At 41.5% G+C, this 21,723-nt stretch overlaps 1 protein-coding gene across 3 annotated transcripts; it reads left to right on the top strand.

Moving 5' to 3' along the window:
* The first annotated feature begins 14,193 nt into the window (after window positions 1–14,193).
* LOC133871954 (sulfite exporter TauE/SafE family protein 3-like) lies at window positions 14,194–19,849 on the top strand. 3 transcript variants are annotated; one of them, XM_062309432.1, is made up of 12 exons: window positions 14,194–14,836; window positions 15,193–15,352; window positions 15,875–16,075; window positions 16,210–16,274; window positions 17,004–17,031; window positions 17,183–17,265; window positions 17,337–17,423; window positions 17,535–17,585; window positions 18,485–18,706; window positions 19,115–19,208; window positions 19,352–19,492; window positions 19,609–19,849. In XM_062309432.1, the coding sequence occupies exons 1-12, from the start codon at window positions 14,624–14,626 to the stop codon at window positions 19,692–19,694; spliced, it is 1,431 nt and encodes a 476-aa protein (XP_062165416.1). In that variant the 5' UTR covers window positions 14,194–14,623; the 3' UTR covers window positions 19,695–19,849. The 3 variants fall into 3 exon arrangements, with proteins under 3 accessions (XP_062165416.1, XP_062165417.1, XP_062165418.1); XM_062309433.1 differs by lacking the exon at window positions 15,875–16,075; XM_062309434.1 differs by lacking the exon at window positions 15,193–15,352 and having other exon boundaries at window positions 14,659–14,836.
* The last annotated feature ends 1,874 nt before the right edge of the window (window positions 19,850–21,723 follow it).

Consider the following 21,723-nt stretch of genomic DNA (forward strand, 5'->3'; position numbering starts at 1 on the left):
TAACCTTCTCTCAGTTGAACCGGGCCATAAACTCCTTTAAGACTCTCACTGCTTTGCTGGTGCAACGATAGTAAATATCCTGAAGGCTTCTTCTTTGTCTGGAAAACTAGAAATTCCGTTAGGAATATTTTGGACAACTCCTTGAACTGATCAACAGAATTCGAGGGCATCTTCCTGAACTAGTCCCGAGCATTCCCCCAAAGAGTAAAGGGGAAGGCCCGACACGCTACTTCATCGGGTGTCCCATGAAGGTCTAGATGAGCTCAAAAATTCTCTAGGTGATCTAGAAGATCTTCGTCTCTAGCATAACTTAGAATTTCGGGTACCTTAAACTTCTCGGGTAGCAGATAGTCTGCTACTCGTCTGGTGAAGGGTGAGTCTATACCCCTTAAGAGCTTATCCACAACTATGGATCTGCTTTTGTCCTTCCTTTCCATCTCCATGTCTGTGCACCTTCTCTCCAAGTCCGCAATAACTCTGCTCAAATCTCCTTGGCGATTATCCTCCCTCCGAGGATTAGTGTAGCTGTTGCAATCTTCTTCCTCATACTCATCCCTGTTCATCTCGGGATTGGACTATCCCAGCCTTTTGCGCAGCAATTCTGTATTTAAGTCTTCAATCTGAGCTTCTAATGATGTTATGCGATCCTGGTCTCCATCAGGCGGTGGGGGCTGTGGATTATTCTGAATACCGGTTCCAGTGGGGCTCTAAGCTGTCGGTTGGTCTGGCTTCCGGAACGTGTGTTCATCACCATGCTGGATCTTCTTTTTCTTTTATGAGGAACAAATAATAGTTTCTCATAGACGGCGCCAAACTGTTGGTACAGTTTTCGGTATAGTGTGAATCTGCACGTTCTTCTGATGTTCTTCACGCTTCTCAATAATTCTGCAAAACAAAAAAAACTAAGGGACCCTTCCGGGGGTCCTCTCCGATGCCTAAATTAGCTTCTGTAAGAAAATAATGCCCTATGCATAAAATATTGAGTCCCCATTTATACCTGGGGTATGAGCCTATTTATAGGCAAAAAGGTAGAGTCAAACCTGAATTAGGATTCCTGCTCCTTGTTGATCTAGAACTGGTGTCAGAGTTCTAATTAGACTTTGATCCTTGATTAGACTTCTAATCTGATATCTAATTAGACTTCTGATCTGATCATTCATTCTTCTTATCTAATTGGACCATGAGTCCTATCCCAATTCCCTTGGGGATAAGATCAGTACTGATCGGATTATGACTACTTACTTCAATTCAACTTTGGAGTAGAGTCCTAATCCGAATTTACTGAGATAACTGATACCTGATTTCTTTGGAGTAGTTGCTAAATATCTATATCCTCCTCGGATCGGGTTGTGTGGAATTTATCCCCGACAATTTGCCTGCGAGACCAAATTTATCTCGCTCTCTCTATTCTCTCTCGTTGCTATGTTGAAAGGAAGGGGGTGTGGAAGAAAAAAAGAAAGGGGAGAGAGGATGTGTGCATGAAACAAAAAGTACATTGAAAAAAAAAAAAAAAAAAAAAAGGTGGAGAGAGAGGAAGAAAAAAAAATAATATTTCAATAAATTAGATAATATAATAGATAAGTTGATATCGAAAAATTAGTAGTTAAAATAGAAAAAAAAAATGTATTTTAAGTAGCTAAAATAGTCATTCTTGCTAAAGATGCTTTATCTGTAATAAGAAATGATACTGTTGGTACAGTTTCAGGTATGGTGACATGTCGCCAATTGATTCGCTGCTTCCCGCAAACGTACGACCTTGATTCCTGTAAAACAACAAACAACTAGTCGGGGGTGCCGACTACGCCCACTCCAATGCCTAAGTCAGTGCAAATCAATTTCCTGGAAAGTATCTGTAATCTCAAAAGCTTAGAGAGAATCTATCTAGTACCTGGTGTGATGGTCTTATTTATAGGTTGGTAGTTGCAATCCTACTGGAATTCTTAAAGCCAAGTTGAACTAGGAGTTTGAGTCCTAGTCTGGTTGAACCTTAACCTTATCTTCAGGGAATTTGAATAAGGCTACAGAGTCCAAATTGAATTGCATTCGTACCTCTTTAATCTTAATTTTCACGTTACTAGCCATCTTATACCGTTAATAATGGGGTAAAGGCTTATCCCTGATCTTAGCTTATTCCTGACCTTCCGGGATACTGGCCTTATCTCACTCTAAGACAATTGTAACACACTTCGACCAACCCCCGAGGTGATATATCCAAGACATGTTCGCTCCGAAAGGATTAGGAGATCTCGAAATATTGCCGCACCATAACAGGGTTGTGGAAGATCCGAGGTGTTATCATACCGAGGCCATCTTATTCGAGGTGTTATCATACCAAGTAAATCTTTGTATACCGGGTTGTGATTCAACTTCCTGAATGGTCTCGTAGCTTCTATCGAATCTCCGAGGCATAAATATCCGAGATATGTTCGCTCTGATCAGACTAGGAGATCTCGGGATATTTCATACCGTTACCGGGTTTGATAAGACCGAGACGTCATTATACCTAGACGATCTTCCTCTGCTGGGTCGTAACAAATGTCCGAGATGTAACACCGAGATGATTCAAGATTAGGATCCACATGTCCTCGGGGTTAATTTTATCTCCAACAGTTACCCCCCTAATTCTCTAATTTCAAAAATAAATTGAAATTAAGGGAATTATTTATCGCCTGCCAACCTGTACCTGCTATTGCTTTTGTCATAAATGGCGCGTCTTTTCAACAGTTTGAATGTTTGAATCTTACCTCTTCTTTTTCTGCTAATGACGTAAGCCCTGACGCCGTGTTATTCCTTTATAATCATGACGCGATATTCTCGAGGTTATATCATTTAATTTCTAGATCTGAACCGTACGCCCCTTCGGTTTTCAGAGATATTGAAATGATGGCGCCTCTTCATATTTCGGACGCGTGGTGGGAGTATTTAATGTTTGGACTACTTTCACTATTCATCCTTTGACATATTCTCATATTCTTTCTTTATCCTCCATTGTCGCCATCTTCCTGAGTTTCTTTTCTTTCTCTGAAACTTCTACTCTTCCTTTCTCTTTCTGAAATGACTCCCAAGAATACCACCTCAAATATTCCTCCCACCTCTCGGGCTCGAACCAAAAGGGCCGATGGCTACGTAGACCTTTCTCCCCTGGAGAGCAGGGTGGAAACTACCCTCTTTGAAAGGCATGAAGGTGTTCTGCGTCTGAACTACGACATTCCTCCGACAGTGAGGATGTTTTATCAAACCCCTGGAGCTCGACTTATTGATGGTGGCGACATCACTCTGTTTGAAAGGATGTTCTTGGTGGGACTCCGGCTACCTTTTCCGGAGATTGCCCGGGATTTCATCCTCTTTCTAATGGTTGCTCCCAGTCAAATCATGCCCAACGCCTGGAGATATCTGTTCGCTTCATATATCCTTTGGAGGCTTGTGTTGAAAAAAGAGATGAAGATTCTCCAATTCTTGAACATTTACAGTCCGAGGCAGACTTCGGAGGGAATGATCGAATTGTGCGTCAGCCACCCCCCTATTTTCATCAAACTTAAGAGTGGGTTGACAAATAATAAATTCTGGGAGCAGCAATTCTTTCGACTGTCTGGAGAATGGGAATGCCCCAAAGGTACTCTTTTGCCCGAGAACCGTAGGATGTCTCAGACTTGGAAATTGTTGCGGCCTGACCGAAGTGAACCCCCTTCACTTAGCACATCTGACCAGGAAGATGTCAAGAAGATAAGCGATTGGTCTGCAGTCAGGGTTAAAGCCGAGAAGTTTGATGAAGTTGATTTCGACAACCTTGTGACCGAGGAGAATCTGGGGTAATTTCTTGGATACAATATTCCGAGAGACAAGAGGACGATCACCAAAAGAGGGGCGGTCAAGAAAAGAAATGATGCGCCTCCATCTTTGAGGCCTGTCATCAAGAAGAGACCTTCTGGCCGAGCTGAAGAAATTCTTGAGGATGTTCCTTTGAAGGAAGAAGCAGAAAATCCCTCTGGCCGCCTCAGGTGTGAAGAGAACCCCTCCGAGGGTGTCCATGGCTGGAACCAACACCGAAGAGGGATCAACAAGCTTTCAGGGTTCCGTTCCGGAAGTCTCCCCTACACAAGAAGCTGGTTCTACGCCCCCTTTTGTCTTAAGAGATGAGTCTGGTTCTAAGGCATCATACCAGGGCCCAGATACTCCTCTTGAGGAAACCAATGCTGGAGCTTCCACAGTAACAAGTCCGGTACTAGAGAGATCTGAAGAGGAGGGTGAACCGATTCTTGAGGCCCACAACGTGCAAGTCACACGTCGGGTGAAGCATCTGGCGAGGAAAAAGAAATTCAGTGTCCGAGATCGTCTGGTTGAAATAATTTCAGAGGCTGAGCGGATGTGGGGTAAGCCGGTCATAAGGCCTTCTGATGCCGAGGAGGTACGGCAAGAGTCTACCCCTTCGGGTGAAGAATTTGTTGAAGAAAGGGATGAGGACGTTAGCACCCCCCGAGATGAAGCTTTCGTCGAAGACTTGGTGGAAGAAGGAACTCCTCGGACTCCTTCATTAAAGCGTCCTGGAACTCCACCACCTCCCAGCTGTGACTGCGAAATGGGGCACGCTACCCCCCAAGAACCGTGTATAGCTCCTGACCAAACTGAGCCCAAATGGGAACAACCAAGAGGGTAAATACCGAAGAGCCAGGAAGTTCTCGACAAGTGGGTGTTCAGGATACACTGGGTGCTAGTCTTGAAGTAAGAAATGTGGATCAATTTGAAGCGAGCCAACATCTCGGAGAGCCTGAAGGACATAAGGTCAATACCGAGGCCTCCACTCCCAAGGCAGATTTGCATCCCGAAGCTTCTGATAGGGACAGATCCTATACTGAGGCCAGCACTTCTGAATTAAGGCCAAATGAATCTGAGGCAGCCCCGAATACGGAAGCTGCTCCTTCTGTGGGCCCTAGCTCTTCTTCTAGAGTTTCAGCGGGTTTTGAAGTCTTGGGCAGAGGCCTTCTTGGTCATCCAATGGAGGCCATAAAAAATCTAATCCCCGAAGGGTTCCTGGGAAATGCAGGGGTTTCCTCCCTCGAGAAAATTGCTCAAGGCATTCTTATTTCCCATTACCAGGTGAGTTTTAGTTTCCGAAAACAAACCTTTGTTTTAACCAATTTTTAGCACTTCATTTTAAATTTGCCTACCTTCCTCTGTATAGCTTCTGGTGAAGATGACAGCCCTCTGGCAAAGATATGAAAATCGTCAAGTGCAGCCTACTGCTCCAGCTCCCAAAGTGCAAGCTCGAATCTCGGGCCTAGAGAAGGAAGTGGCTACTTTGAAAGCTCTCCTTCAATCTAGAGATGAAGAGCTTGCTTCCCGAGACCTAATTATATCCGAGGAGCGTTCTGCCAATGCTCGTTTAAAAAAGGAAGTACTTAAGGCAAATGAGCGGTATACTCGCTCTGTCGCGAGTCTTTCTGCTGAACTTGACAGTACAGATCAACTAGCCTCTCGCCTGTCGGCCGAGCAGAACGAGTGCTCCGAAGCGTGCAAGAATGTCGAAAATGCCGAAGCAGAAAATGAGAAGCTGAAGGCTGAAGTTGAAAGACTCGAGGCTGAGAGGGACAAAGCTATTAAAGCACAGGACCGTTCGAAGAGTCTTTTGATCAGGCTCAGAGCTAGATATGACGCGGGCCAGGAGAAACTAAAGCGCTATCTGAAGCAGCTAAGTTATGTGCCATTCCTTCGAGACTAGAGCTAGGCTCGTGGATTCAACTGGGGGTTCGAAAACTTTCAAACTTTGGTGACGAACCCTAAATATAAGTTTGACCCCGAAACTGTTGGGCCGCAACTGGTAGGATTTCCTGACGAAGCAGTCCAGGAAATGGAAGAATTTGGTATAGAATTCATGCCAGACGTTCCGAGTTGGGATGCTGACACACCGGATCCCAGAGAGGATCCTCTTGAAGAAGCTGCAAGCTAAGGGTCGTTCTCGGGCCTGAATTTTTTCTTTATTTATGAAATCTTTGTAACCTGTAAAAGACTTTATATATTACTGAAATGAAATTACTGAATTGAGATCTTAACCTTTCAATTTCCTCATTTCTGAATTTCAATGATCCATATTCATAGCATCTGGAGATCCCCAACCGAGGGGTTTCTTGTCTTGGTGTCATTTCCATAACCCTTTCGGGTCGTCTGAGGAAGAGATTTGGGCCGATTCTATCTTGGATGTTCTTGTCCTTCCGGAAACCTCCAATCCCGCCGTCGTATCCTTTCCATAACCCTTTCGGGTCGTTCGAGGAAAGGATTCGGGATATCCTTAACCTTATCCTTCGGAAACCCCCAACCGGGAGGTTTGAACCCTTTGTATCCTTTCCATGACCCTTTCAGTTTGTTCGAGGAAAGGATTCGGGCAAATTCTAATCGGGATATCCAAAACCTTATCCTTCGAAAACCCCCAACCGGGAGGTTTCAACCCTTTGTATCCTTTCCATGACCCTTTCGGGTTGTTTGAGGAAAGGAATCGGGCAGATTCTAGTCCTCATCCCTTCGGAAACCCCCAACCGAGAGGTTTCTTCCCATTGAATCCTTGCCATGACCCTTTCGGGTTGTTCGAGGAAAGGATTCGGGCGGATTCTTCCCTATGCATCCCCACCATAACTCTTTCGAGTCATTCGAGGTGAGGAGTCGGGTGGACGTTGATGTAGCTTGATCATCTTTGGAGAAGTTTGATGAAGAAGTGCTTTCATTCTGTCTCGAACTGCTGCTTTACTCTTAGTAGAGATCAATCGATACCTGGGGGCTATCTGTTCTTCCTTGCTCTCGGTGTTGGAATAACAGAGAAATTTCTTGCTATGATATCCTTCCCATAACCCTTTCGGGTCGTTCGAGGAAAGGGATCGGGCATTCTTAGCGTTATACTTTTAGTAACCCCTAAATGAGGGGTTTCTCCCTCTGCATCCTTTCCATAACCCTTTCGGGTTGTCCGAGGAAAAGATGCAGGTGGATTCTTTTCTGGGTATCTCCCCATAACTCTTTCGAGTCGTTCGAGGGGGATATCGGGCTAGTTCTTAGACATCTACAATTGTTGATATGAATTGAAAAGAGATCTTCTTTATTGAATATAAAATTGCGGAGAAAAACAAAGAATTACATATAATATTTCTTCAAGTGCTCGGCGTTCCATGATCTCGGGAGTATCTTTCCTGTCTCGGTCATCAGGCGATAAGCCCCTTTCTGATGGCATCCTACTACCTTATAGGGGCCTTCCCATTGGGTCCCATTTTGCCTTCCATTGGATCTTTCGTCATTAAGCTCACTTTCCTGAGTACCTAATCTCCGAGCTGGAACTTTTTAGGGACCACCTGTTTATTAAAATACCGAGCTGTTCGACTCTGATACGCTGCCCATGTAACTTGAGCATCATCTCTTTTCTCCTGCAAAGGATCTAGATATACCTTGGCCTCTTCGTCGTTAAGCCCAAGATTGTAGTAAGCTACACGAAAGCTCGAGGATCCCACTTCGACTGGTATCACAGCCTCGGCCCCGTATGTAAGTGAGAATGGCGTCTCGCCTGTTGGAGTTCTTCTTGTGGTTCGGTACGACCAAAGCACCTCTAGAACATATTCAACCCATGCTCTTTTCTTCTTATCGAGCTTTTTTTTCAATGTCCTTACCAGGGTCTTATTTGTCGCCTCTACTTGACCATTCGCCTTTGGATAAAGTACCGAGGCATAATAGTTTCGGATACGAAGTTCTGAATACCACCTCCGGAATGGTTCACAGTCAAACTGCTTCCCATTGTCTGTGACAAAAGCATGAGGGATCCCGAACTGACACACCACCGATTTCCAAAGGAAACTTGTGATATTTGTTGTGGTTATAACTGCTAATGCTTCTGCTTCTGCCCATTTAGTAAAATAGTCTACAGCTACAACTAAGAACTTCCGACCCCCTTTCCTTATAGGCATTGGGCCTACAATATCTACCCCCCATTTCACAAATGGCCATGGAGAAGTGAGAGGAGTAAGCTTCTCGGGACTTGCTTTCATAATTCTTGAGAACCTCTGGCATTTGTCACAAGTCTTGACAAGAAGAGCCGAATCCTTTCTGATCGTAGGCCAATAATAACCTGCTCGGATGGTTTTTTGTGCCAGCATCCTTCCATCCGAATGGTCTCCGCACACACCTTCATGGATTTCCTTGAGAACATAATCCGCCTCGGTCTTAGAGAGGCATTTGAGCAGGGGTTCAGAGTATCCTCTTTTATATAGCACTTCTCTGAGGAGGCAAAACCGTGTTGCTTGTATCTTTACCTTCCGGGCCGCAACCTTGTCTTCGGGCAGCAACCCATTTCTCAAGAACTGAATAATCTCCATAGCCCATTCTGGTTCATCCTGTGTTGGATCTGCTTCCATGACATCAGTCCTCGGGGTTATCGATGGCTCGGTCAAAACAATAATCTGCCTTCTAGATGCTTCAATCTCTTCATCTGTTCCCGATGCAATCTTCGAGAATTCATCGGCTCGGATATTTTCATCCCGAGGTATCTTCGTGATGATGACCCTTTCGAAATAAGATTGGAATCGGCGCACCTGTTCCAAATATCTGGCCATTCGATCTTCTTGTGTTTCAGTGTTTCAAATTGTCCTTGAACTTGGCCCACCACTACTTGAGAGTCACTTCGAATTTCAACATGAGTTGCTCCCATCTCTCGGGACAATGCCAAACCTGCTATTATGGCTTCATATTCAGCTTCATTATTTGTTGTGACAAAGTCTAGTTTTACAGCAAAACCTAACTCTTGACCTTCAGGATTCCTGAGGAGAACACCTACCCCACTTCTGCCATGTGCTGAGGAGCCATCCACAAACACGACCCAGGTTAATTCTTTTGGAAGTTCTTCCACTTCGGGGATGTTGCAAAACTCCACCAAGAAATCTGCCAGAACCTGTCCTTTGATAGCCGTCCGAGGATGAAAATCGATATCAAATTGTCCGAGTTCCATTACCCAGTTGACTAACCTTCCCGAGAGGTCAAGCTTTTGCAGAACCTTCTTCATCGGATATTCGGTTAAGACTCTAATAGCATGAGCCTGAAAGTATGGCCTCAATCTTCTGGCTAAGATAACCAAAGCGAACGGCAATTTCTCGATCCGGGGATATCTTTCCTCTGCTCCATGAAGTGCTTTACTCGTGAAGTAAACAGGTTTCTGAATTCCCGAATCTTCTCTGACTAGTGTCGAACTTACCGCCGAGGGGGATACTGCCAAATAGAGATAGAGTATCTCCCCTTCAGTAGGGCGGCTCAACAAGGGAGGGTTCGTTAAGTATTCCTTCAACTTTCCGAAAGCTTCCTCACATTCCTCACTCCACATAATTGCTTTTCTCAAAATTTTAAAGAAGGGAAGGCACTTATCTGTTGACCGTGATATGAAACGGTTTAGGGCCGCAATCCTTCCTGTCAGCCGTTGGAGTTGTTTTGTTGTTCTCGGTGCCTCCATCTCGATGACAGCCTTGACCTTCTCTGGGTTTGCTTCGATGCCCTTCTGTGATACCATGAACCCCAAAAATTTTCCTGAAGAAACTCCGAAGGCACACTTCATAGGGTTAAGCTTCATCTTGTATTTTCTCAAAGTCCGGAAAGTTTCTCGAAGGTCTTCTATGGGTTTGGTTGCCCGAATGCTTTTAACCAGCATATCGTCTACGTATACCTCAACGTTTCTGCCAATTTGATTCCAAACCATCATGTTCACCAATCTCTGATAAGTGGCTCCCGCATTCTTCAAACCGAAGGGCATCATCTTATAACAGTAGAGTCCTCGGTTCTACTTCTTCCATGTAGATCTGGTTGTATCCCGAGAAAGCATCCATAAAGCTTAGGAGCTCGTATCCAGACGTTGAGTCGACCAACAAGTCGATCCGAGGTAAAGGAAAACTATCCTTCGGGCATGCTTTATTCAAGTCAGTGAAATCTACACACATCCTCCACTTGCCATTAGACTTCTTCACCAGTACCACATTGGCCAACCACTCGGGGTAATCCACCTCCCGAATAAATTCGGCTTTCAATAACTTCTCTACTTCTTCTACAACAGCTTGATTTCGTTTGACAGCAAAAGTCCTTCTTCTCTGCTTCACTGGCCGATGATTGAGGTCCACATTCAGCTTATGGACAATGACCGAGGGATCAATCCCTAGCATATCTTCATGGCTCCAGGCGAATACATCACTATTGCGCCTTAAGAACGCCACCAGATCTTCCTTCACGAGTTGGGGGAGTTGTGAGCCTATATGAACTTTCTTTCCCGAATCACCTATTTTGAACTCCTCCAAGCCTTCCACAGGCTCCCCTTATGGTGACTGCTATTTCCCGTCCTCCTTAGCTTTCTCACCCAGATTGTGCTACCTCGAGGTGTCTTTCAAGGATAAATTGTAACAACGCCTAGCCTCCTTCTGGTCTCCCTTAACCACTCCAACTCCTTCTTCTGTCGAAAACTTCATACTGAGATGCGGTGTTGAGGTCACAGCTTTTAAGTCGTTGAGAGTTGTCCTTCCGATAATGGCATTATAGGCCAAAACTCTGTCAACTATCAAGAATTTCACCATGATGACCTTTTGCCTCGGATAAGTCCCCGCCGTCACAGGGAGATTGATAGAACCGAGAGGCAGCACCTTTTCTCCAGCGAAACCCTGTAATTGGCATGAGACCGGGACCACCTTCTCCTGTGGGACTCCCATGTGATCAAAGACTGACTTAAACAGAGTATCAACCGAGCTCCCTGTGTCAACAAGGATCCGTCGAGTCTGATAATTTGCTATTGTTAGGGTGACCACAAGTGCGTCTGTGTGCGGAAGTGAGACTCCAGCATAATCATCATCCGAGAACCCTATAATCAGAGGGTTATATTTCTGAGACTTTGGGGGCTTTTGGACTGAATATACTTCGAAATCATCCAACTGCCCGGCATATGCCTTCCGAGCCGAATTGGACTCGCCTCCTCCTCCAAATCCTCCCGAGATGGTGTGGATGATAGGAAGGTTGCCTTGCTGCTCCACCCGAGCTCTACTCCTGCTCCTTTCTCTTCTTTCTTCTCCTCGAGGCCGAGGTGCTGGTTCTCTGCTTCTACCTCTTCTTTCTTCCTGCCTCGGTCTATAGTTTCTCCTTTCATTCCGATCTTCTTCTCTTCTAGGTCGCGGATATTGGTCCCGCTCCTGTTGGTTTCTCTCATTAACGAGAAATCGGACTAGCTTTCCATTCTCGATAAATTTCTCATTCAACTGTCTCAGTGATACACACTGCTCGGTCAGGTGACCATATGAATCATGGAAGACACAGTATTTATGAGCCAGGTGTGGAGGCGGATCTCCTAGAATGAGTCTCGGCCTCTGGTAATTCGGATCTTTTTTGAGTTCCATAAGCACCTCGATGAGAGAGGCATTTAATGGAGTCCACTTGTAATCTCTGAAATTCTTCTTCGCCTTCTTGTACTCCCCGGGACCGGCATCCTATGTGGGCTCGGGATTCTTCTTCTTCTTGGGCTTCTCGGTGGAAGGCTGTTGTTGCTGCTAGGAATTGCCGAGAAGGGCTCGGAGTGTTTCCTCTTGATTAATGTACCTGTCCATTTTTACCATAAAGGTATGAAGATCCTTCGGTGGTTTTAACGCCAAGTCCGCCATCAACAGTCCGTCTTTCTTCAATCCTTGGAAAATTGCACCATAAATAAAGTCATCTGGTGCACTTTCTGTCTCCAACTTTTCCTGGTTGAATCTCCATAAATAATCCTTTAAAGACTCGTTTGGTCCCTGCTGCACAGAGAGTAGATACCCTCTGGGTTTCCTTCTGGCTCTTCCGGACACAAACTGGGCCAAGAATTTCCTTCCAAAGGTGTCGAAATTATCAATCGACCTTGGGGGAAGGTTCCTGAGCCAGTCTCGGGCCTTTCATGACAAGGTGAGGGGAAAAGCTTGGCACGCCACAACGTCAGGTGTCTTGTGCAAGGACACGTGAGATTGGAAATTATCCAAATGCTCCACCAGATCTTCACCACCTGAAAAAACATGGATATCGGGTACCTTAAACCTTCCGGGCAGGTCGAAGTTGGATACTTCTTCGGTAAATATAGACTCCTTATACTGAAAGAGGTTGTCCACGAAAGACTCCTTCCCATCTCGCTTCTGATCCATAGTTCTTGATAGTGCATCATACTTTATGCCCAAGTCCAGGACCATCTGCTGCAGCCTTCTTTCAGAGTCTGTTGGTGGAGGTGGAACCGGATTAATAGGCTCCACAGGGTCCTCGATCCACGGCTCAACTCTCTCCCCTGACTCTTCCGAGTTTCCATTAGGATTTGTTCCTTCAACTGCATCGTGATTCAATGGTGGTGGAGTGTGAGCAGCTATCAGCAAAGCATTCTGAGCCAGCAAGTCCTCCACATTCTTCTACGCCTGAGCCAGCTGTTGGCTCAACTGGGTTATTCTGGCCTCTGGACCGGTAGACTCTGCTTCTCCGCGGACATCATCTTGATTAGGGCGTAGCGCTTCTTCTTGGGTTTCGTTTTGAACCGGATTAGAACGTCTCGTAGTCACCAACACGGATTTATTTTTCGTAAGAACAATTCTTCGTTCCCACAGACGGCGCCAAACTGTTGGTACAGTTTTCGGTATGGTGACGTGTCATCAATTGATTCGCTGCTTCCCGCAAACGTACAACCTTGATTCCTGTAAAACAACAAACAACTAGTCGGGGGTGCCGACTACGCCCACTCCGATGCCTAAGTCAGTGCAAATCAATTTCCTGGAAAGTATCTGTAATCTCAAAAGCTCAGAGAGAATCTATCTAGTACCTAGTGTGATGGTCTCATTTATAGGCTGGTAGTTGCAGTCCTACTGGAATTCTTAAAGCCCAGTTGAACTAGGAGTTTGAGTCCTAGTCTGGTTGAACCTTAACCTTATCTTCAGGGAATTTGAATAAGGCTACAGAGTCCAAATTGAATTGCATTCGTACCTCTTTAATCTTAATTTCTACGTTACTAGCCATCTTATCCCGTTAATAATGGGGTAAAGGCTTATCCCTGATCTTCCGGGATACTGACCTTATCTCACTCTAAGACAATTGTAACACACATGGACCAACCCCCAAGGTGATAATATCTGAGACATGTTCGCTCCGAAAGGATTAGGAGATCTCGGAATATTGCCACACCGTAACAAGGTTGTGAAAGATCCGAGGTGTTATTATACCGAGGCCATCTTATTCAAGGTGTTATCATACCGAGGCAATCTTTGTATACCGGGTTGTGATTCAACTTCCCGAATGGTCTCGTAGCTTCTATCAAATCTCCGAGGCATAAATATCCGAGATATGTTCGCTCCGATCAAACTAGGAGATCTCGGGATATTTCATACCGTTACCGAATTTGATAAGACCGAGACGTCATTATACCTAGACGATCTTCCTCTGTTGGGTCGTAACAAATGTCCGAGATGTAACACCGAGATGATTCAAGATTAGGATCCACGTGTCCTCGGGGTTAATTTTATCCCCAACAGATACACTTATATCTTCTATACATCTTTTGTACATCTACATTCAACCAAATTTTAAATCTACTATTGAATTTGTGAAGTTTAATGTGGGTCTCATAAATTCAAATATAAATTTAAAAATAAGATATACAAAAAAATATATAAAAAGTGTAAAAATATCATTTCTCTATCTGCAATAGCTGATATTCAAGATTAGAATCCCTATGCAAATTTTAAACCAACTAGCAAGACCCATTTGAGGGCCACACAAGCTCAACAATATTACTAAAATGTTATACTAATGAAGAAAAAAAAAAGTTATGTAATTGCTTTGACTAACGTTACATTGCATTGAATGAGAGAGCTTTATCTTTTTAAGTGGTTCGAAAGGCCAAGTTTGGTGAACATTTGAGATCAATAGTTGATCCAAGTACCAAACCAGTTAAAAATCTAGTGACAGCTTGGAATATTTTTTGTTATTCTCTTTATAGTTTATGAATTGACTAGGAAAAAAATAAAAAATAAACCACTTGGTTCTCGTAAAAAAAAAAGGGTAAAAGTGTCATTTCATATTTTTTAAACAATTTTATCCTTATTTTATAAAGAACCGGTTCAAACTCGAAATTGACTTCTCTATCCTCTCTTCAATAAATTGTATCCCAACAACTGCATTTATAACGTGTCGTGTAACTCGTAATACATGTTTCGTTAACAACGAGAGAGACATGTATTATTTCTTGGCCTTAATGGTCAATAGCAGGATCGTTCTCGCACATTTTTTAGTTTCCTTTATAGCACGCCTTTTGCGCCTCTCTGCCTCTCTTGCTTGTTGGCTGTTTTGCGGTATCCACACGGCTTTTCTCAGTCACAGTCCCAGGGATCTCAATCAAAAAAAAAACATTCAAAATCTCCGGCTTCTTGTCTGGGCAACCAAACGAAGCCTAACTGCACTTGGGTGCTGACCAGAATTTGACTTTGAAGGTTTTAGCCCTGTGGTTGTGATTATGTTTTTGTATAGAAAGCGATTTTCTCAGGTTGGTGGAGATTAAGATTCTTAACTTGTAAGATTCAAACACAGAGAGTGTGTGTTTGTGTGTGCATGTGTGTATAAAAGGTGGTAGAATCAGAATCGGATGACTGAGTTTGCAGCGAAATGGTGGTGGGGTTTGAGATCGGTGTGGATGGTGTTGTTGAATTTTCTCGTGGCTTTGGTGTTTGTTTCGGCGGAAAGGGATCTGAGACTAGGAGCTTCAACATTCAATGCAACTGAATCCACTAATTACCTTCTCAGAGCCGTAAATTTCTTATGGCAACCCGACCAGTCAGGTTATCAACACGTTTGGCCGGTAATTTTCCAATTTTTACTTTTTCTACTTGCCTCAAAATAAGCCTTTTTTCAATTAATATTTTATTACTTTTTGATTCTCCAATATATTCACATGTTTACTTAATCTGTATGAAGAAGAAAAAGAAAGCCAAGATTGTCTTTAACAGTATGATCATGCCTTTTTAATTATTTGTTTTAGGTGGGTAGTGGGTGTGCATGTGGGTAAGTACTACACATTTTGGATTATGTGTTGTGAACTTAAGAATACTTTGGTGTTAGGAATAGTATGTGTAATGAATCTTATGATATAAATGAGTTGTCTTAAAATGACATGGGGTAGTTTAAACATGAGTCACTGTGAATTTTGCTCAACAGGAGATGAAATTTGGGTGGCAAATTGTGGTGGGTACTATAATTGGATTCTGTGGAGCAGCATTTGGGAGTGTTGGTGGCGTTGGTGGTGGTGGCATTTTTGTTCCTATGCTTAACCTAATTATTGGGTTTGATCCAAAGTCGGCAACAGCTATGTCAAAATGTAAGAGAAGGTTTATTTTGTAGTACTCTTTTTCTCAAAAATCCATATTCTTAAATCTGTTCGAAGCCGGTGCAGATTAAAAATACCTCATCTTATTGAATCCTAAGATAGAGAATGGTAGAAGAGAGGAACCATAATTTATTAAAAAAAAAATATGAAAAGAAAGTAAAAGGGAACATGTTGCATTCTTTAGAATGATTATAAGGTCAGTTTGTCCGGAGATACAGAATTTTTCTACAGTTACTTTTTGGCTTTTCAAAAGGAAAAGACTACTGACCAGAGATAGAAACTGGTTACTCACCATCTTGAAACCTTAAATTTGTCATGGCATTTTTAGTTAATTTGAGTTTTGAATTTTGGAGTTAGCTGACTTTTGAGTGTGGAAGGCATTATTTAGCTGTTCGCATGGTTGCTTCCTTGTAAAATGCCTTCACAAACTAAATTGAACCACTGAAGGAATCCACTATGACATTAAACTATAGTGTAATTGACAAAGTCATGAATTCCATCTGTTTGTGTCAGGTATGATCATGGGTGCAGCAGTCTCAACTGTTTACTACAACCTTAAGCTAAGGCATCCTACACTTGATATGCCCATCATTGACTACAATTTGGTACTGCTCATCCAGCCAATGCTCATGCTGGGCATTAGCATAGGAGTGTCTTTCAATGTTTTATTTGCTGATTGGATGGTCACAGTTTTGCTTATCATTCTCTTTATAGGTATTTTTTTTTTCTTTTTTTTTTTTTGGTTGTGTTGTCGTGAGTTCTTTATAGGTATTGATTAGTTGAGCTATAGTTTCCCTTGCTAGGCATTTTACTCTGACAATACCCTGATTGATTCTAGCGGCTTGCAGGCACATCAACAAAGGCATTCTTTAAGGGTGTTGAAACATGGAAAAAGGAAACCATTATGAAAAAGGTAATTGCATAAAGTTCTTACACAGAGATACATGAAAGAAATACTTGGTTATATCCGATGAAAGCAAAATCTGATAGTGTTGATTGCTTCAAGCACTCTAAGTCTATGGGTGAGACTTTATTTCAAGGTATTATTATCGCTTAGCGCTTGTGCTAAGGAGTGAAAGAGCTTGACCATAGGGAAAGGATGGAGAGGTTGATAGATAGGACTACTAGTTGCTCAATCAGGACCCTAGCTTTATTGCGAGCCAAAAGCCTTGATAGATTCCCCTTCCTCATAAATTTTGTTCCATGTTTAAGATAATTTAAGGATTGCAACAAAGCTCTAAGCTTTGTTTGATCACACTCTTTCTTTCTCCTTTTTGTTTCTCTTTCCAAAACAAAAACATTAACAAACAACCATAAACACAAAACACTCACAAAATAATTAAAAACTACTTTCACCTTTATTCATATGAGAACACTCTTTCAAACAAAAAACAAAAATAACCCTCTAAAAAACATTAACAAATGTTGGAATGTGTCTTCTCTAGAATATTATATTTAATGATAACTTTAAATTCTTAAAAATTACGTTATAAGTGGAATTGTGCCTTCATAGCCTCATGGTGTGCTGAAAAACCATGAGGAAGCCATTCATTTTCACATTTGGTTAAAATGCCCTCTTTGTTTTTCTGTTATTAGTACTAAAATTAATGGCTTACCATTGAATCGATTTTTCAAATTTTAGGAGGCTGCTAAGCGACTGGAGTCAAATGGTGAGTTGATCCACTATTCCTCTAATTATTATAAAATATATATATATATATATATATATATATATATATATATATTAAAAAAAAAATCATTGTGTTAGCATTGCTTGGAGTTGATTTGTGAAATCAGCTTTTAGTTTTGTGTGTCTATCAGGTTCTGGTGGTGCAGAAGTGGAATACAAGCCTCTTCCTAGTGGCCCAAGCAATGGCATTCAAAAGGACACCAAAGGACTAGAGGTAAGAATACCTTGGTAATCAGTTATCAGTACCACAGAATTCTAGAAGCTAAATCAATATAAACATTGCAGGTTACTATTCTGGAGAATGTTTATTGGAAGGAACTTGGACTTCTCGTTTTTGTTTGGGTCGCATTCCTTGCCATTCAGATCGCCAAGGTTATCTATTCTATTGTTCTATCCTGCCAAAAAATTTATATCATTCAATCTTTCCTTGATTATGAACCATCAATGGCTCGTTGTTAAATAATCAACTCCCATTGACAACAGAGTCATACAACTACTTGTTCAACAGCATACTGGGTATGGAACTTGTTGCAGGTATTTCTATTGACACTAAAGGTCTCTTATGTTTTTTTTTTTTTTTTTTGGATGAATCAAAAAATTTTATAAAGCTCAACCAACTATACACGCTAGTAAACACTAGCCTAAAAACCTCAAGTAGAGGACACTATCCAGAACGACCTATACAGTCATTACTACAGGAAAGCAACAAACCTATATCAACAACTTTTGTAAATTCCAACTAATTACAAGCTCTATACATTTATCTAGATTCTTAAAAAATCCCTTACCAAGGATTCGAGTACGAACTTCCCATGTAATCTGTTTAACCATAGCTTCCTCAGTTCTCAAATTGCTATTGTGCACCAAAGCATTTCTTTGTTGCCAAAGATGATAAATGCATGCACCTAAACAAAGTTTACCAAGACTAGCTTGTAAACCTTTCCCCTGGAGTGTAGCAATGCTCCAGGTCATAACCTTTTCCCATTCAGACGGAATGTCAGTAAAGAGGCACGCAGGCATCAAAGTCCTCCATATCCTCAAACTAAATCCGCACTAAAAAAACAGATGCTCCTGACTTTCATGACACAAAACAAGCAAAGCACATTGCCAGTATACCCCCAACTACTCATCCGGTATTTAGTCAATATAGCCTCTCTAAATACCAACCATAGAAAGAAAGAATGCCGAGGGATGGCTAGAGGGTGCCAAACCAATTTCCACCACGCAACAACCGGGAGTTTTACTCGCAATTGATCCCAAGTAGCTGCACAAGAATAAGCACCATTGGGAGAGTGCCAAACAGCCAAATCCTCACCTCCAATAAGAATCTCAGGCAGCCTATGTTCTTTTCCTCTCTGTATATATATAAGTATTTTTTTTTTTTTTTTTGGCCGTGTTACTTGTTGAGCACATGTACCTCACACCATCTACAGATCCCTGTTTCTTGTGGGGTATCTTTGTATGAGGCAGTTGGTCTTTACAAGGGACACAAAGTAATTGCATCGGCGGGAGATGAAGGGACAAATTTTCGAGTCCATCAGCTGGTTATCTATTGCATCTTGGGTGTAATGGCAGGGGTAGTTGGTGGGCTGCTTGGACTAGGTGGAGGCTTTATTATGGGTCCACTATTTTTGGAGCTGGGAGTTCCCCCTCAGGTGAGTTTGTGGTTTTCATTGAAATACACAAAATCATTCATGTACAGGTTGTTTTAGGAATTATCCGGAAGTTGTGATTATTTTGCAAACTAATAGCTAAGCAAATAGAAATTTACTCATCGCCTTCTTACTTAGGAAAAAGAAAAAAGAAAAAGCCTAAGCAGGTCGTTTGGGGGGGGGGGGGAGGGGGGGAAGGTTGAGTATGCTGGACAAACTTAGAAAGTTAAAGCTTTTTGGATAATTGGGGTCTCAAGGAACCTCAAAACTGAAAACGTATATAGATGTAGAATTGCTATTATTCTAAGATGCATGCATATCTACTTGGGCAAATAATAGAAAATAAAGATGAACAAGAATCTCGTTGTTTACAATTATATCATCTATAACTTCTTGATTTCTTCTGTGCAGGTCTCAAGTGCCAGTGCCACCTTTGGAATGACCTTCTCTTCATCTATGTCCGTTGTGGAATACTACCTTCTGAAACGTTTTCCTGTCCCTTATGGTAATTCAGTACCACACAACACCCACTTAATTCTCTTTAGTTGTGCTTTCTCATTCTTTTGATCAACTAACATCTTCACAAGGCAAAGGGACTTTGATTCGTCTAAATTTCTGATTCTTGATCATTTGCAACTTTTGTGGCAGCTCTCTACTTCATTGTCGTGGCTACTATTGCAGCCTTAGTAGGGCAGCATATTGTGAGAAAGTTGATCATTTTATGTGGAAGAGCATCTCTAATCATCTTTATTCTTGCCTTCACTATATTTATTAGTGCAATTTCACTTGGTGAGCATCATTGTTCCCTTTTACTTGGTCCATAAACTTTATTTTTGAATTACGCTTCTCCAATAAACTTCAAAATATGTGAACTGGACTTCTCAAAAGATTTTTCTGTTTGTTAGGTGGGGTTGGCATATCAAACATGATTATGAAGATTCAACAGCACGAATACATGGGATTTGAGAACCTCTGCAACTATGATGCATAGCGTGTTTCTTTTCTTTACCATATTTCCTTTTCCTTACCCTCCAATCCACCCACCCAGAAGGCTATGTATTAAATGCCTTCCTCCTTGTAAACTGGTTCTGAAGATGAAAGATGACCCTCGCTTGTTTTCAGTTCTTCAAAATCCTTTTGTTCACATGTTATTAAGTCTGTTCATGAGAAATTTGGCTGCGGGAGACACAGATGAGTAGAAGGTTTCTTTAGTAGGCTACACAATCAACAAAAAATTTAAAATTTTTTAATTAAAAAAAAATTAGAAAAGGAGGAAAGGGGTGGCTGCCGGTTGGGCGTGACACGTGTAATCATTTTATTGGTGCTGATGTGGCATGCTAATGAAATATGTCAAATGTTTTAACAGAATTTGACTAGAGGGAATGAATTATATTTTTGGCATACCACATAGACCTTTGAGTTCATTTTGATATCACAAAGAGTTAATTGTAAATCCGAGGAACTAATTTGGTATTTTTTTTTTTTCCTTTTTTCTTTTTTCTTTTTTCTTTTTTTTTTTTTGTTTTTATTTTATCCTCTAGGTTTTTTTTTTTTTTTTTTTTTTTGCCTAAAAAATAATTTTTTTTATTAATTTCGTATTTTAGTTTTTAAGAGAATAAATGTATTATCGAAAAAAAAGTGGCTTTTTTGCAGACTTTAGTTGTTTGATAAATCACTTTACCGCACTTAAAAACTCAATGGACTATTTTAAAATCAACGGTTAGTTTAGTGGGGTTTTTTTACATTTTACCGTAAAGTAATATTATTAAATGGGATAAAACTCTAATTTAATAATGGCATTTAAAGTCTTCAAGAGATAGTTCAATTGGTTGGGAACCACGCCTTATTAAGCGGAAGTCACTAGTTCGAATCCTCTTCTCCTCTTATGTGTATGTAAAAAAAAATGGCATTTAAAAATATGCAACACGTACGTACCTATGATCTGGTCCAGTTTGGGATTAGTCTGTCCAGGTGGACCAGGATTTCTGTCGGTCATTGGAACTATATGTTTGTATATACATTACTTGGTTTTTGGTATTTCTGTCGGTCATAATAAGCTTTGTTTTGGTTTTTTTCTTCCAAATTTTGTCATTTTTGGGCCAAGTTATTGTTGTTGCAATTCTTCATTTAAAACATTCCAAGACATGTGGAGCCCCCGTGGATAATCTATCACATATGGTGCTCTCGCAACAAAGCTCATCATGATGGTTGGATTCCTAATGCTTTATCTATATCTGCGGCCGTTAATCATACATCTCGAATCCACTTTTCAACTTGGACAAACAAAACTGCTTCTGTTCGGCAGGTTTGGAAAAAATTGGAATCTCATTATTTTAAGATCAATTATGATACAGCAATCAGAAGCAATTTTTCAGCGCAAGTAGCTATTCTTCGGGATTCTACTGGAGCTATTATTCAATCTTTTTCAAGGATTAGTCCACCTTGCACCCCATTATATGGAGAAGCAACAACAGCTCTACTAGCTGCTCAACACTGTTTGTCATTGCGGCTGTCTCAAGTCACTTTTGAAGGTGACTTTCTCACAGTCAACCTTGTAATCAATAATCCGACGATCACATAGGATCGGCGTATCTCGTCAATTATCTTGGATTTTTCAGCTACCATCCCTTCCACCGCTAGTTGTTCAGCTAATAATATTAACCAAAGTATAAACTTATGTGCTCACAATGTGGCAAATTGGACTGCGACTAAATTCAACTCTAGCTGCATTTTCACCTCTTCTTTTTCTTTTAGTTCTTCAACCATTCCTCCCTGTTTTAAAAATGGATTCTTCTTTCCCTTTTTCGGCTTCCTTGATTTTTATTTTTATTTTTTGGTATTATGACTCTGTTGTACTTTAAAAAAAACTACCGTCATTGTCGTTATAATCTTGCCTGAGAATCTAAGCTTCAGGCAAAATTGCAACATCAAACTTTGAAAGTTATAAAAATCTAGTATTTAAAAAAAAAAATATATATATATATATATATATATATATATATATATATTGAAAACCCAAT

This window comes from Alnus glutinosa, chromosome 6, assembly GCF_958979055.1.
Source record: "Alnus glutinosa chromosome 6, dhAlnGlut1.1, whole genome shotgun sequence".
Lineage (NCBI taxonomy): Eukaryota > Viridiplantae > Streptophyta > Magnoliopsida > Fagales > Betulaceae > Alnus > Alnus glutinosa.